Source organism: Bos mutus, chromosome 10 (assembly GCF_027580195.1).
Source record: "Bos mutus isolate GX-2022 chromosome 10, NWIPB_WYAK_1.1, whole genome shotgun sequence".
Taxonomy (NCBI): domain Eukaryota; kingdom Metazoa; phylum Chordata; class Mammalia; order Artiodactyla; family Bovidae; genus Bos; species Bos mutus.
Genome location: NC_091626.1, coordinates 61,913,297 through 61,927,732, shown reverse-complemented (window position 1 = coordinate 61,927,732; position 14,436 = coordinate 61,913,297). Strand labels below are relative to the sequence as shown.

The following is a 14,436-nucleotide window of genomic DNA, read 5'->3' as shown; positions in this document are numbered from 1 at the left end:
ATCTTAAGAATTCTTGCTAAAATATGGAAGGCAGATAAACCATATATTCTTGTCATTCTAAATTATTTTAGTAGAATTCATATAAATTATTTCATAGCTGCTTTATAATATTAACTGCCTGTTGTGAATTCCTGTGTCTCAATTTGAAGTCCTAAGGTTTTCCTGACATCATTATAATAAATCAGAAATAAGTTAATACAGTCAATATTGTGTTAGTTCATTTTCTCTGTGGGCATTAGTAGTCCTCTTCCCAAATCTTTTCTATCTAGTATGTAACAAATGTAATTTTTGTAATACATGTTTTATTAGGTACCTCATTCCTAATTCATTCCCAATAGAAAAATTTGGTGGGTTCACACAGTAAGATATTCCTCAGCACTCAAAGAAATGAACTGTGGCTACATGGAATAATGTGAATGAGTATTAGCAATATTATACTGAAAACATAATATACAAAAAGATATAAAATGATGCTTTTTATAAGGTCACAGGCAACTAACACCAAACATTATTTGTCTTGGGCATACATATAAAACAGTATTTAACAGCAGTAATGAAAGCGTTAGGTGGCAGGACACAGAAGAGAGACAGGTTGTGGGGAGGAGCAGAAAGGTAGTACTCTGCCAAGTTTTCTATTTCTTGTGTTCACATTTATTATAAATACAAAAGCAAGCCATGCATGGACCAATGATGAGAGTATATCATGAGCCAGAGTATAATTAATCTAACTCATGTACCTGAGATCAGTTAAACCAAAAAAGACAAAGCTTGTAAGAATTTAGACATTGTTATATTTATTTAAAGCCCCAGCTGGCACATGACTTGGACAATGTTGTGATCACACATAATAACATTTTTCTAATGTAAAGATTTTAAGCTATAAAATGCCCTTTGGCAAAACTAATGGTATTAGCCACTATTGTTATACCATTTGGCAATTTTATGTAGATATAATTTTATAGTAAGTCTTATATATTCTTATCTGTGAAACTTTGCTTCTTCTATATAAAGGAGTTTCACAGCCTGCAATAAATATACATATAACACAGTGAAAATGTTTCTTACATTAATGAAACCTAAAGGTGATGATGTCTCCTTTTTGTTTAAGTTTACTTGCCCTTCTATGTTCATTTTTTTGGTAATATTTCATTGCAGATATGTAGACACTTTGCACAATCTTAATTCACTCTTTGCAATGATAATGTTAAATCAGATGAAGTTCTATTGCTAGTTGATCTTAGCAGCAGTGTCCTAAATGCCTAGTTCTGTTGTGTTCATAAATGATGGTCTGGTTTAATACTGCAGAGCCTTTTAAGCTAAGCATTTTGAGAACAGCTTCTGCCTTTCTTTTTCTTGTGGCAGCGTGTTGCTAAAGCGCTTACAGAGACACTGGTACATTAAACAGGGCTTTCCCTTTCTTTTCTTACATTGCTCTAGTTTTTGTTTGTTTATTGTTTTTTAGCAAAGCATTTTGCTCAGATTCACTTAATGCATGCATGTATTCAAACATGAGTATCCATTCCTCACCAGTTGGTATGATAGCAGCACTCAGCCCTCATCTAGTTTCAGAATGTATGTTCTACTTGGTCATCACTGATGCATGTTTGTTCTGTTTGTATATAGGTCCTATGCACAGTCAATTGGAATCTCTGAGTGACTCGTGGACTCGCCTGAAACATAACAGAGACTGGTTGTGCAGTTCCTCTTATTCCTTTGAGTCTGATTTTGATCTTACCAAGTCTTTGGGAGTTCACACTTTGATTGAAAATGTTGTAAGCTTTGTGAGTGGAGATGTGGGGAATGCCCCAGGTTTTAAAGAGCCAGAGGAAAGTATGTCTACAAGTCCCCAGGCCTCCATCATTGCAATGGAGCAGCAACAGTTAAGGGCAGAAGTAAGTTTTTGATGTTTACTCCTTGTGAGGGACTATGAACCACTGAATGTACAATTAATAGGAAAATTTTTTCCTTTTCTTCTACTTCTTGCCTCCCTCTTTCCTTCACCTGAGCTTTTTGATGTTGCTATCTTAACTGGAGCAACTTGATATTTTCTTTGCAGTGAACAGTAGTGTATTTTTAATTGCTGTCTTTTAGAACAAGATACTCTAATCACTAAGTGTTTCCTTGTCTCCTAGAAACTATAATAAGATTGGTGGGTGACTATACAGATCTGCTCTTAGAGTCTCCATTTTTGACACATTTGTCTGTTTAAAAAGGGCTAGATTAGAACATCATGGTAATAATGATGAATGCTAAAGTTAATGAACAAAGCCTCTTAAGTATCTCCCTCAAAATATTTATTAATGATTGTGATTTTAACATGTCCTCAAATTCTTTGATACTCTTCTTGCCAGGAGGTTGAGCTTAATTTTCCTCCTCTTAAGAGTAAGCTGGACTTAGTGACTTAGAGCTACCAGAGTATGAAAATGGCGGGGAAAAGTAATTTTACTTTGCAGAAACCTGGCAGACATCACCTTAACCAACTGATCAAGATTAATATCACCATAATTAATAGGTTATGCTAATATCATGCATGGTGATAATAATATGATAAGAAGGAGACTTTGTAATATTCTTCCCCCAAATCCATGTCTGTAGTCCAAACATTAGAAAACATCAGGCAAACTCAGATTGAGGGACATACTATAAAATACAGGAACAGCCCTTTGTAAGCGTCAGGGTCATGGAAAACAAAGACAGAAACTGTCACAGACTAAAGGAGACAAGACAACTAAATGCAGTGTAATATCCTGGATTGGATCCTGGAACATAAAAGGGGCATTATGGGGAAACTGGTGAAATCCAAATAAATTCTGTGGTTTGGTTAATAGTGTTGTACCAATTTTAATTTGTTTTTGATAAATATACCATAATTATGTAAGATATTAACAGTAGGAGAAACTTGGGGAAAGTATATAGGAACTCTTCTATAGATACAAAATTATTTCTAAATAAAAAGTTTATTTAAAAAAAAAAAAAGGAATAGGCCAGTTGACTGCTGTGGTGGATATTTGTCCTCCTAGGGAAGATAGAGCCCAAAGTTCAAGAGAACCACATTGAGACCTTCTGGGAATATTTCTTCTAGTTCTTGAACTAAAGAGTATTCATTCTATATAACAGTATTATAAGAAAAGAAAGCAATATCCTTACTACCTGACACTTTTGAAACCTTCACATGTATCTCCTCATGAGCATCACAGTAGTTCTGTGAGTAGATTAAAGTACTAATAGCCTCATTTTATACATGAAGAAACTGAGACTCAGGAGATTAAGTGAGTTTTCCAAGACTGCATAGTAATTGGACTATTCTGGCCTTTAAACTAGGTCTCCTGCATCCAGATTTACTACTTTTTCCACTGTACTGTGTAACTTCTTTCATACTGAAGTATGCAGCAGAGACCTTAGAGATATTTTAATTTTTAAAGTCATAATAGCAAAATATTTATGTCAATAGAACAGATTCCTAAGAAATACCAAAATTTTCTGTACACTAAGAAATATATTGTCTATGACATAGAGAGTTATTTGTGTCTCAGTTCAGTGAAGAATTCTAAAATATGTTTATTTTACCTTTTCACAAGCTCCGTTTAGAGGCGCTTCATCAGATACTTGTTCTGTTGTCTGGAATGGAAGAAAAAGGTAGCATCTCTCTGACAGGAAGCAGATTGAGCTCAGGTTTCCAGTCATCCACTCTGCTCACATCTGTGAGGCTGCAGTTTCTAGCAGGGTGTTTCGGTTTAGGCACTGTTGGACATGCAGGAGCCAAAGGAGAGAGTGGCCGATTGCATCACTATCAGGTGGGTGACAAAGCTGTCCTGTGAGGATGACACCTTAGCTGTATTTTTACACCACCAGTTTAATAATGCTAAACTTTTTGGTGTTTAGAAATGAGATTTAAAAATATAAAGACCTAAATGACTTAATGATATCATTGGTTTCATTTCTTGAGTAATAGTAGTGTAGCTGCAGTTAGATAAACCAATAGGTAAGCTATGGTACTGTTATACTTTTACATTCTTTGCTGGCTCAGTTTTATTATGCCTTAGCCAAATTGCATAGAGGTAGATTTAAGTTGGAACAGGGTTGGTATTTGGGAGGATGGGTTTCAAAAATTTACATTTTAGACTTGATCAATTTTACTTAGTTTCTCTGGTTGTTTGAACTGTTTTTTTAAGTGTTCTCTTCATGTCTTCCATGTTTAGAGAGGAGAAATGCTTTGTGAGAAAGGAGAAAGATTATATAGAATCAAGAATTTTCAAGCATTGAAAAATAAGTTTTAACTTTTATACACTGAAATATATGAAATGATTAAAAACCACCATAGGGCTCTAGTATAGACTAGGGATAAAATGCTGTTACTTTCAAAAGTAGGAAGTGTTTATTTAGTTCTTTGGTCCACTTTTTGATTGGGTCTTTTATTTTTCTGGAATTGAGCTTCTTGTATATTTTTGAGATTAATTCTTTGTGTTGCTTTGTTTGCTATTATTTTCTCCCATTCTGAAGGCTGTCTTTTCACCTTGCTTATAGTTTCCTTTGTTGTGCAGAAGCTTTTAATTTTAATTAGGTCCCATTGGTTTATTTTTGCTTTTATTTCCAGTATTCTGGGAGGTGGGTCATAGAGGATCCTGCTGTGATTTATGTCAGAGAGTATTTGGCCCATGTTTTCCTCTAGGAGTTTAATAGTTTCTGGTCTTACGTTTAGATCTTTAATCCATTTTGAGTTTATTTTTGTGTATGGTGTTAGAAAGTGTTCTAGTTCCATTCTTTTACAAGTGGTTGACCGGTTTTCCCAGCACCACTTGTTAAAGAGATTGTCTTTTCTCCATTGTATATTCTTGCCTCCTTTGTCAAAGATAAGGTGTCCATAGGTGTGTGGATTTATCTCTGGGCTTTCTATTTTGTTCCATTGATCTATATTTCTATCTTTGTGCCAGTACCATACTGTCTTGATGACTGTGGCTTTGTAGTAGAGCTTGAAGTCAGGCAGGTTGATTCCTCCGTTTCCATTCTTCTTTCTCAAGATTGCTTTAGCTATTCGAGGTTTTTTGTATTTCCATACAAATTGTGAAATTATTTTTTCTAGTTCTCTGAAAAATACTGTTGGTAGCTTGATAGGGATTGCATTGAATCTATAGATTGCTTTGGGTAGTATACTCATTTTCACTATATTGATTCTTCCGATCCATGAACATGGTATATTCTTCCGTGTATTATTGTCCGCTTTGATTTCTTTCACCAGTGTTTTATAGTTTTCTATATATAGGTCTTTTGTTTCTTTAGGTAGATATCTTCCTGAGTATTTTATTCTTTTCATTGCAATGGGGAATGGAATTGTGTCCTTAATTTCTCTTTCTGTTTTCTCATTGTTAGTGTATAGGAATACAAGGGATTTCTGTGTGTTAATTTTATATCCTGCAACTTTACTATATTCATTGATTAGCTCTAGTAATTTTCTGGTGGAGTCTTTAGGGTTTTCTATGTAGAGGATCATGTCATCTGCAAAGACATACAGATGGCTAACAAACACGTGAAAAGATGCTCAACATCACTCATTATCAGAGAAATGCAAATCAGAACCACAATGAGGTACCATCTCATGCCAGTCAGAATGGCTTCTACCCAAAAGTCTACAAATAATAAATGCTGGAGAGGGTGTGGAGAAAAGGGAACCCTCTTACACTGTTGGTGGGAATGCAAACTAGTACAGCCACTATGGAGAACAGTGTGGAGATTCCTTAAAAACCTGGAAATAGAACTGCCTTATGACCCAGCAATCCCACTGCTGGGCATACACACTGAGGAAACCAGAATTGAAAGAGACACTTGTACCCCAGTGTTCATCGCAGCACTATTTATGTGTGTGTGTGTGTATATATATATATATATATATACACATAGACATATAGCCAGGACATAGAAGCAACCTAGATGTCCATCAGCAAACAAATGGATAAGAAAGCTGTGGTGCATATACACAATGGAATATTACTCAGCCATTAAAAAGAATACATTTGAATCAGTTCTAATGAGGTGGATGAAACTGGAGCCTATTATGCAGAGTGAAGTAAGCCAGAAAGAAAAACACCAGTACAGTATACTAACGCATATATATGGAATTTAGAAAGAAGGTAACGATAACCCTGTATGCGAGACAGCAAAAGAGACACAGATGTATTGAACAGTCTTTTGGACTTTGTGGAAGAGGGTGAGGGTGGGATGATATGGGAGAATGGCATTGAAACATGTAAAATATCATACGTGAAACGAATCACCAGTCTAGGTTCGATGCATGATACAGGGTGCTTGGGGCTGACGCACTGGGAGGACCCAGTGGGATGGGATGGGGAGGGAGGTAGGAGGGGGTTCAGGATGGGGAACACATGTACACTCATTGCAGATTGAAGTCAATGTATGACAAAACCAATACAATATTGTAAAGTAAAATAAATTAATTAAAATAAATAAAAATAAACAACAAAGTAGGAAGTGTTATTGTTGTTAACAGAAAAGGTAAATCTTTATGTGTAATTTAGGATGGGATCAGAGCAGCTAAGAGAAATATTCAGATTGAAATCCAGGTGGCTGTGCATAAGATTTATCAACAGTTGTCTGCTACCTTGGAGAGAGCCCTGCAAGCCAACAAGCACCACATTGGTGAGTAACTAAGCATGCAAATATAAGATGCAAGTTGCATTTTTGCCTGGGGTTGTAGTAGGTAGCTAATGTTCTGTGTTTAATAACATCAGTACGTCAGCTTATCTGTAAAGAATAAATACTTGAAAGTGTAATAGTGTTCCATACTACCATTTATGTTTTGGAATATGACTTATTTTAGTAAAGGCTTTGTTAACTTCAAAGAAGATTCTCAATTGTCTTTCTCTCTTTTTTTCTAGAAGCCCAACAGCGTCTCCTTTTGGTTACAGTTTTTGCCCTGAGTGTTCACTATCAGCCAGTAGATGTTTCTTTGGCGATTTCCACTGGTCTGCTAAATGTATTGTCACAGTTATGTGGCACAGACACCATGCTAGGACAGCCTCTTCAGTTGTTGCCAAAAACAGGTGTTTCCCAGCTTAGCACAGCTTTAAAAGTGGCTAGTACAAGGCTGCTCCAGATTCTAGCCATCACTACAGGGTGAGTATTGTAGACGTCTTGATAGAACTTTGTGGGGGTTGGTCTTTCACATTTTAGTTAATTTCCTTTTACCCCTAATCTTCTTTATGTATTTAAGTATGTTTACCCTTCTGTATAATTACCATTTATTTTTTTCCCATTATTTCACATAGGACCTATGCTGATAAACTGAGCCCCAAGGTAGTTCAATCTTTGTTGGATCTACTTTGTAGTCAGTTGAAGAATTTGTTGTCCCAGGCTGGTGTATTGCTTATGGCCTCTTTTGGAGAAGGAGAAGAGGATGAAGAAGGAAAAAAAATTGACTCTAGTGGAGAAACTGAGAAGAGAGATTTCAGAGGTATAAACGTTTTTTTCTGTCATTATTTATAAGCATTTATTGATTCCACATTGTGTGAATATCTTTAGAATGATATTTCTTTCTGTTGTGAGGCATGAAAGGATTTTTGTTTATTTAGACACCCCATTTCTCTCCTAATTCGTACGATGTAGATGTACATCTGGTTGAACTTCCTCTCTTTACAGTCAGTTAACCCTGATGTAGTAACTATACCAGCCATACTCTAGATTCAGGCTCTCTATTGTATCTAGAACCTAAAGGTTCTCAGTGACTAATTTCCCCAGATTATGTTTTTGTAGCATTTAATCCTGACAGCTCATCTCTTGAGTTGCAGTCTTGGTTTAAGTGTTCCTCCAGGATCAAGGTTTTTAATATTTTGGAATTGGGTTAGAATTAGGGGAGCTGAACTTCTTGCTAGACTGTTCTGTTCTCTAGTCACTAAAAAAATTCATTATACTTAGCTGTAATAAATTTTGGTTGCTATTATATGATCATCTGCTTATAGCTTTAAAAAACTATTAATCAACATTATGGGAATTCCCTCATGATTCAGTGGTTAGGACTCGGTTTTTACTGCTGAGAATGTGGGTTCAAGCCCTGGTCAGGGAACTAAGATCCCACAGGTTGCACAGCACAGCCAAAAAAAAAAACCCCACAAAAAATATAGTGAACATTGTATTTCAGTAGAATGTAAACCCTTAACAGGAGAACTACTGCATATGTCAGTTATATAATTAAGGAATAAAGGTCTAAAACTGATCATTTGTTGAAAAAATTTTGTGCAACTACCAATGTCATATTACCATAATAAGCTCTGGGAGCTGTTAAATCCTTTCTGGACCAGATAGACAGATAGATAGATAAAACAAGGTAATAGACCCAGTCTTTCAAGACCATTATGAGGATTAAATAATTTAATACTTGTAAAGGACTTAGAGAAGTATCTGGCACATAAGAGCTTGATGAATGTTAATATTGAAATAGTATAGTAAGTAATATTTAAATATATAAGGTATTATTTAAATAATATTAATACTGTATAGGTAGGTGGGTGGATAAAGGAACATGCTGGGGATACAAAAATCACAAAACATTATCTCTGCCCTGTAGGACTTTCTAGGATAATGAGGAAGGCAGACATTTAAACAAATAATTACAGTGTAATACAATAAGCTTAGGAGAAATAGCTAAATCTCTTAGGTCAGAATCTAGAAGGATGTATATACGAGTCTCATTGAGGGCTAACTTTTGGTTTCAGAGGCTGAATCTGTGACAAGTTACTTCTTTTATAAAGAGCATGTTGCATATACGGAGTGTGGGTAGACTCACAAGGCATGATAACATAAAACAGGCTTTTAATGCCACCTCCCTTTTTCCTGAGATCCAACTGGGGATACAGGGTTGTTAAGGTAATAGTTTCTTACCACTGTCTGTTGAGCACTGCACATATGGACAGCATGGAAGAAACAGAAGAGTTACTTCTCAGCATCCTACCATATCCAGTAAAGGAACTGTGATGAATCTTAGCAGGTGTAATAACACACTGAGTCCACATCCAGTCCTCTCAGGTTGTACCTTTTCTGTTTATGGGCATGGCTGGGAGTGAGATTGATTCTAGTCAGCAGTGCCCAGGCATTCAGATAGGTAGACCAGGTATTAATAACTCCATATACTCTCTATAATACTTAACTAAAAGTAAGGTGTACTCTTCATTTCAAACATAATACTGATACTGGAAACAAACTATATCATAAAGCTGTATCAACCAGCTTTATGGTTAAGGTCTCTAGGCTTTAATTACTTTAATTAATCAGTGTCTTATTAAAAAAATACTTGCTGGGAAATAAAATACTTGCTGGGAGTGAGAGTGGGGTTGGATGGAGGCTTCCTAAAAGAGATTTCCCCAGGGGTCTCTACCAAGAGAGAAAGCTTCATGGAGGAGGTAACTTTTGAACTGGATTTTGAAGAAATGCATAGGAACCAGGTTAGAGTGAGATGTAGGTACCCAGGGCAGGCTAATAATTTTATGTTCTTCAAATTAATACTATTAAAAAAGTTTGCATATTAGCAAAGACTGAAGAAGTAAAGATTAGAGTACTGTGAGAAGGAAATGTAGAAAAGGAACTCTTAGCTTTTTCTCTAATTGTTCCTGACAGGTTAGTTCTATCATAAACCTGCACACCCATCAGCAAAACAAAAGCCCTCCAGTTAACAAGATATCCATGAAGATATTATAGATTACTGACTAGTCAGACCTGGTCTTTGGCTGGGAGTTGGTCTCCTCTCCATCACAAGTGACTTATCTGTGTATTTCTTAATTTGATATGCCAGGATCTCCCTGAAAGAAATGGCCTGTTTTCAAATTGTTACAGTTCTCCATGTTTTAATGCATGTTACAGACTGACATTCTGGGAATCTGCCCCACTGGCAAACTTCTCTGCCCTGGCTCCGAATGGGTCATACCTCCAAGGTGTTGGATGATATGAGATCATGGTGTATTAGGGGAACAGCAGAAAGTTCTTTGGCTTCAAAATGCACAGGGTTGTTGTTGTTTAGTTGCTAAGTCGTGTCCAACTATTTTCAACTCCATGGACTGTAGCATACCGGGCTTCCCTGTTCTTTACTATCTCCCACAGTTTGCTCAGACTTATGTCCATTGAGTTGGTGATGCTATTTAACCATCTCATCCTCTGCCACCCTCTTCTCCTCCTGCCCTAAGTTTTTCCCAGCGTCAGGGTCTTTTCCAATGAATCATTCTTTAGCGTCAGTCCTGGAGGGGATGACGAGAGGTATTGAGGCTCTTGGGAAAATTGGGATGATTGTTTAGAGCAGGTTGGTGGAAAGATTTCTTATATGTAGAGTTCAGGCAAACCATACCCAGGCCTAGAAATTCTTCTCTTGTAGAATATAAAAACAGTTAAGTCTTTTTTAGAGATGTAATTCTTAATTTGATTGGGCCAGAGGAAGGGGAAAATGGTGAGTGGATCATGGACTTTTTGAAAATGTGATTACAGTCGTCAGGTCTTTACTAGTCCAATGCACACACAGACATGGTTTTGTTTTGGTTTTTAAGAATATGTTTCAGTTCAGAACATTTATTTATTTTTGTCCATGCAGCATGACTTGTAGGATATTAGTTCCCTGACCAGGAATTGAACCCAGGCCCTAGGCAGCTAATTGACAGCCTAGGTTGTGAATTAAGTGGTACTTAACTGCATTCTCAGTGTAAGTTATTTGATAAAAAACTGTTTCCTGTTTGCTTTTGGTTATAATGTAAACCTGTCTGTTCACTCTTTAGCTGCTCTTAGGAAACAGCACGCAGCTGAACTGCATCTGGGGGATTTCCTAGTTTTTCTTCGCAGAGTTGTATCTTCAAAAGCAATTCAATCAAAAATGGCTTCCCCAAAGTGGACAGAAGTGCTTTTAAATATAGCATCTCAGAAATGTTCTTCAGGTATGTGACCTTTGTCTTATTTTGGAGTATTTTGCATATCACATGTGTTTTATTCAGATAATGCCAGACTTTAACAACATCATATACTTGACCTTGATTTTAAGACTTTTCTTTCCTGTTTTGTGAGTACTTATTTGATTGAAAGAAAAGTAATTTCAGGAGTAAAAATGGAAAGGCATCAAATCAATAATAGAAGATAGCACTGGAGACGATCATAGATTTAATATTGGAAACGTCTCTAGTTGTTCAGATTACAATAATAAGTGGAGAATATTCAGTTTAATGTGATAATTAAGCACAGATTTTGAAGTTGTTGGATTATCAGAATGCAGATCTGAATTTGTCTGTTCTTTCTCATCATGATACGATTTCTGTTGCCTTGATTTAACTTCTAGTTGTGTGCTGTCTATGAGAGTTCTGTAAAATAAGCGTTATTCTTGCTTCTTAGCCTAAAACTCTGGTCTGCTTACATAGATTACTGTCAGTCTTTTCCTAATCTGTTTGCTTTTTGTTTTTAAAATAAATGTACATAAAATAGAATTTACTATTTTAACCACTTAAGTGTACAATTCAGTGACATTGATTACATTCACAGAGTTGCTCAACCATCACTGCTGTCCATTTCTAGAACTTTTTCATCATCCCTAGTCTTTTTTAAGTGTGCTGAAACGTAACATAGTCTTCTATGATACATGTTATTTTATATGTGTACATTTTTAATATAGTTTATTAGTGTTTCTTTTTACTTTTTTGTATGTATTCAATTTTTTAAAAGTTCAGATTCTATATATGTTTTAAGGTTGATATATAAACAAAAAGAATACAGGCAGCTTATTATTAACATAATAGCTGCGGTTATTAACTGCAAAAATACAGTAAAACAGAGTCATACTAAATGTTAATGTTCTTGCAACAGAATTATCCCAGTCATTGTGGTAGCAAATTCTGGCAAGAAATTGATTTGTTGTTAAAAGTGTTGAAAGAATTTCCAAAATTGATCAACTGGGCTGCAAATAAAACAGCATTTTATTTAAAAGAGGCCTTACCTTTGTCTTATTTTCTTAAAAGCTCTGCCATTCATAAGTTACTATTATTGGCAGATCAGTAGTTCAAGTCAAGGTTCTTCCTGTAACTATGCTTCTTAGCCTTATATATAGTAAGTTTATACTCATTTTTATGTTTTTCTTTACTAGTATAACTTACAGTAGCTTTTTTCCCCCTCCTTTAATAAAATAAGGCTTATGATAATATTGAGTAAGTTCTTAGAGCATGAAGAAGAATCAGATATTAATTTATTTCTACTAGTTGCTTGTATTGGGTTGGCCAAAAGAGTTCTTTCGGATTTTTCTGTAAGACAGTGCAAAAAACCCAGAAGAGCTTTTTGGCTAACCCAGTAATAATAATGGATAGAAAAAAAAGCATCAGTATCCTGCCTCTGTCTTTGTTTCTTTTAGAAAAATACAAACTGCTTTCTCTCCATTAACCCTGTAGGTCCGTCAGGGAATAGATGCAGTCAGGAGCAATTAAAGGGTACGATAAGCCTGAGCTTTAGAGGTTAACAGATGTGTCATTTAAAATTCTACTTCTGTCTCTACTGAGCTATGTGGCTTTGCTCAAGTTACTTCTCTGAGCCTCTGTTTCCTCATCAGTAAAATAAGGATATAATGTAGGATTTGTGAGGATCAACAGAGTTATTAATGTATATGAAATGCATAGCATGGTACTTGGCACAGGTGTTTATTATAGTACTGTTCCCTTATATATACATAAAAACTGAAACACGAACATGAATATTCATATACATTGATGGATATGGGATGAATCCAGAATTCTTGTGATAATGTCCTGAAGTAAAGTCTGTTCCATCCTAAAGACTTAACACCCTCAAGGATTTTTTTCAAGTTTATTTAAACTTTGAATTTAAGTCACATTTATAATAAGACAATGTTCTTTCCCCCCTCCAGGAATTCCTCTAGTTGGTAACTTAAGAACGAGGCTCCTTGCACTTCACGTCCTTGAGGCTGTGCTGCCAGCTTGTGAATCTGGTGTAGAAGATGATCAGATGGCCCAGGTTTCTATTTTTAAAATTATTAGAAGACATTCTTTAACATCTGCAACATGATTCACCCAAACTTGAAACTTACAGTCTCTTCAGTTGCAAATGTGTCATTTATTCAGTAGCATCTACAACTTCCACTTCTGAGATTGTTTTTTAAATTTTTTCATCTCCAAGCAAAGAGAAAGAGAAATTAGTTATGAGATGTGAGAAGTGGTGGTATAGTGAATATTTTCAAGGTCAGAATGAAAGGAAAATTTATAGAATTTCTTACTACGTGTGGGCATCTAGAGAGAGAAAGATGTGAAGCTGTATGGCCTCATCAGAGGTCCATATAGCGAGGCAACAGGGCAGTTGAACCCACTCTGTAGTGGGTTAATGATCTTTCTAAAAAATGACATTTTAGCTTGCATCTACACAAAGTAGCTGTCAGACATTGGTATAATTAAATCTCACAGGTGACTTAATCTTATGATTTATCTTTTCTAAAAACAGTTTAAATAATCCTTTACAGATTTTATCATTGTTTTTCCTTCAATACATAGGTTGTGGAACGCCTGTTTTCCCTCCTGTCAGATTGTATGTGGGAGACACCCATTGCTCAGGCCAAACATGCTATTCAGATAAAGGAAAAAGAACAAGAAATAAAATTACAGGTACCTGATTCTTCCAAAAAGGTATTTTTAGACAGCACAAGTGAATATCTTGCCACCTGTCTCTGGATCCTTTCTCCTTTGAGGGACATTTTTCTATCAGTTATTCAGTCTCCTCTCTGCACACGCTCTCCCTCTCCACTGGAGGAGTTTCCTTCTCCTCAGTTTGTAAACATCTCTTATTCCCACTCTCCTAAATAGCATTTTTTTAATCAATGAATCCTTTCTATATATTCTTTTGTGCATCATTGCCAAGCCTCCAGGAAGAGTAATCTTGTACATGTTTAAATCACTTCCTTACTTCTCATTTCTTTAGCCCAATCGTTTCTTTTCCATCAGAGCACTGAAATAATGACAGAGGTGTTGTTGGTAATAGTGTATGGCTTTTTGCTCACAACTTACTTGACCTCTGTAAACTCTAGCCTTCCATTGTTTTCAAACCATCACTTTCTCTAGATTCCCTCTGCCAATCCTTGATTCCCTCTGGAGGCATCTCTTCTTTGGTGTGACTTTCTCCTTGCCTCCATCCCAGATTCCGGTGTTCCTCAGAGTTCTGTGTTTAGCTTTTCTAGAAGTCTCAGTCATAATCATGACCATTTTCACTGCATTCATTGCCTTCCAGACTTGAATGATAGATAGCCCAGGTGTCTTTCCTTCAAACCTTTCTTCTTTTCCTCCTATCCCATTTTTATTGGTGGCACGAACATTTAACTAGCTTTTCAAGCCTGAATTCCTGGGAATTCTAGACTTTGCTAATATCCCCATCCGTGTGGTCCCTAGACCTCATTGATTTCACCTCCTAAATCGT

The 14,436-nt window shown here is 36.0% G+C and overlaps 1 protein-coding gene across 1 annotated transcript in view; it reads left to right on the top strand.

Annotated features, from left to right (window-relative positions):
• Window positions 1–14,436, top strand: part of HERC1 (HECT and RLD domain containing E3 ubiquitin protein ligase family member 1) — a 212,340-nt gene that overhangs the window by 116,070 nt on the left and 81,834 nt on the right. The window contains 8 exon segments of the mRNA XM_070378058.1: window positions 1,624–1,892; window positions 3,579–3,794; window positions 6,531–6,651; window positions 6,891–7,128; window positions 7,281–7,465; window positions 10,764–10,919; window positions 12,884–12,990; window positions 13,521–13,631. Of these exon segments, the coding sequence (XP_070234159.1) occupies window positions 1,624–1,892; window positions 3,579–3,794; window positions 6,531–6,651; window positions 6,891–7,128; window positions 7,281–7,465; window positions 10,764–10,919; window positions 12,884–12,990; window positions 13,521–13,631 (1,403 nt within the window).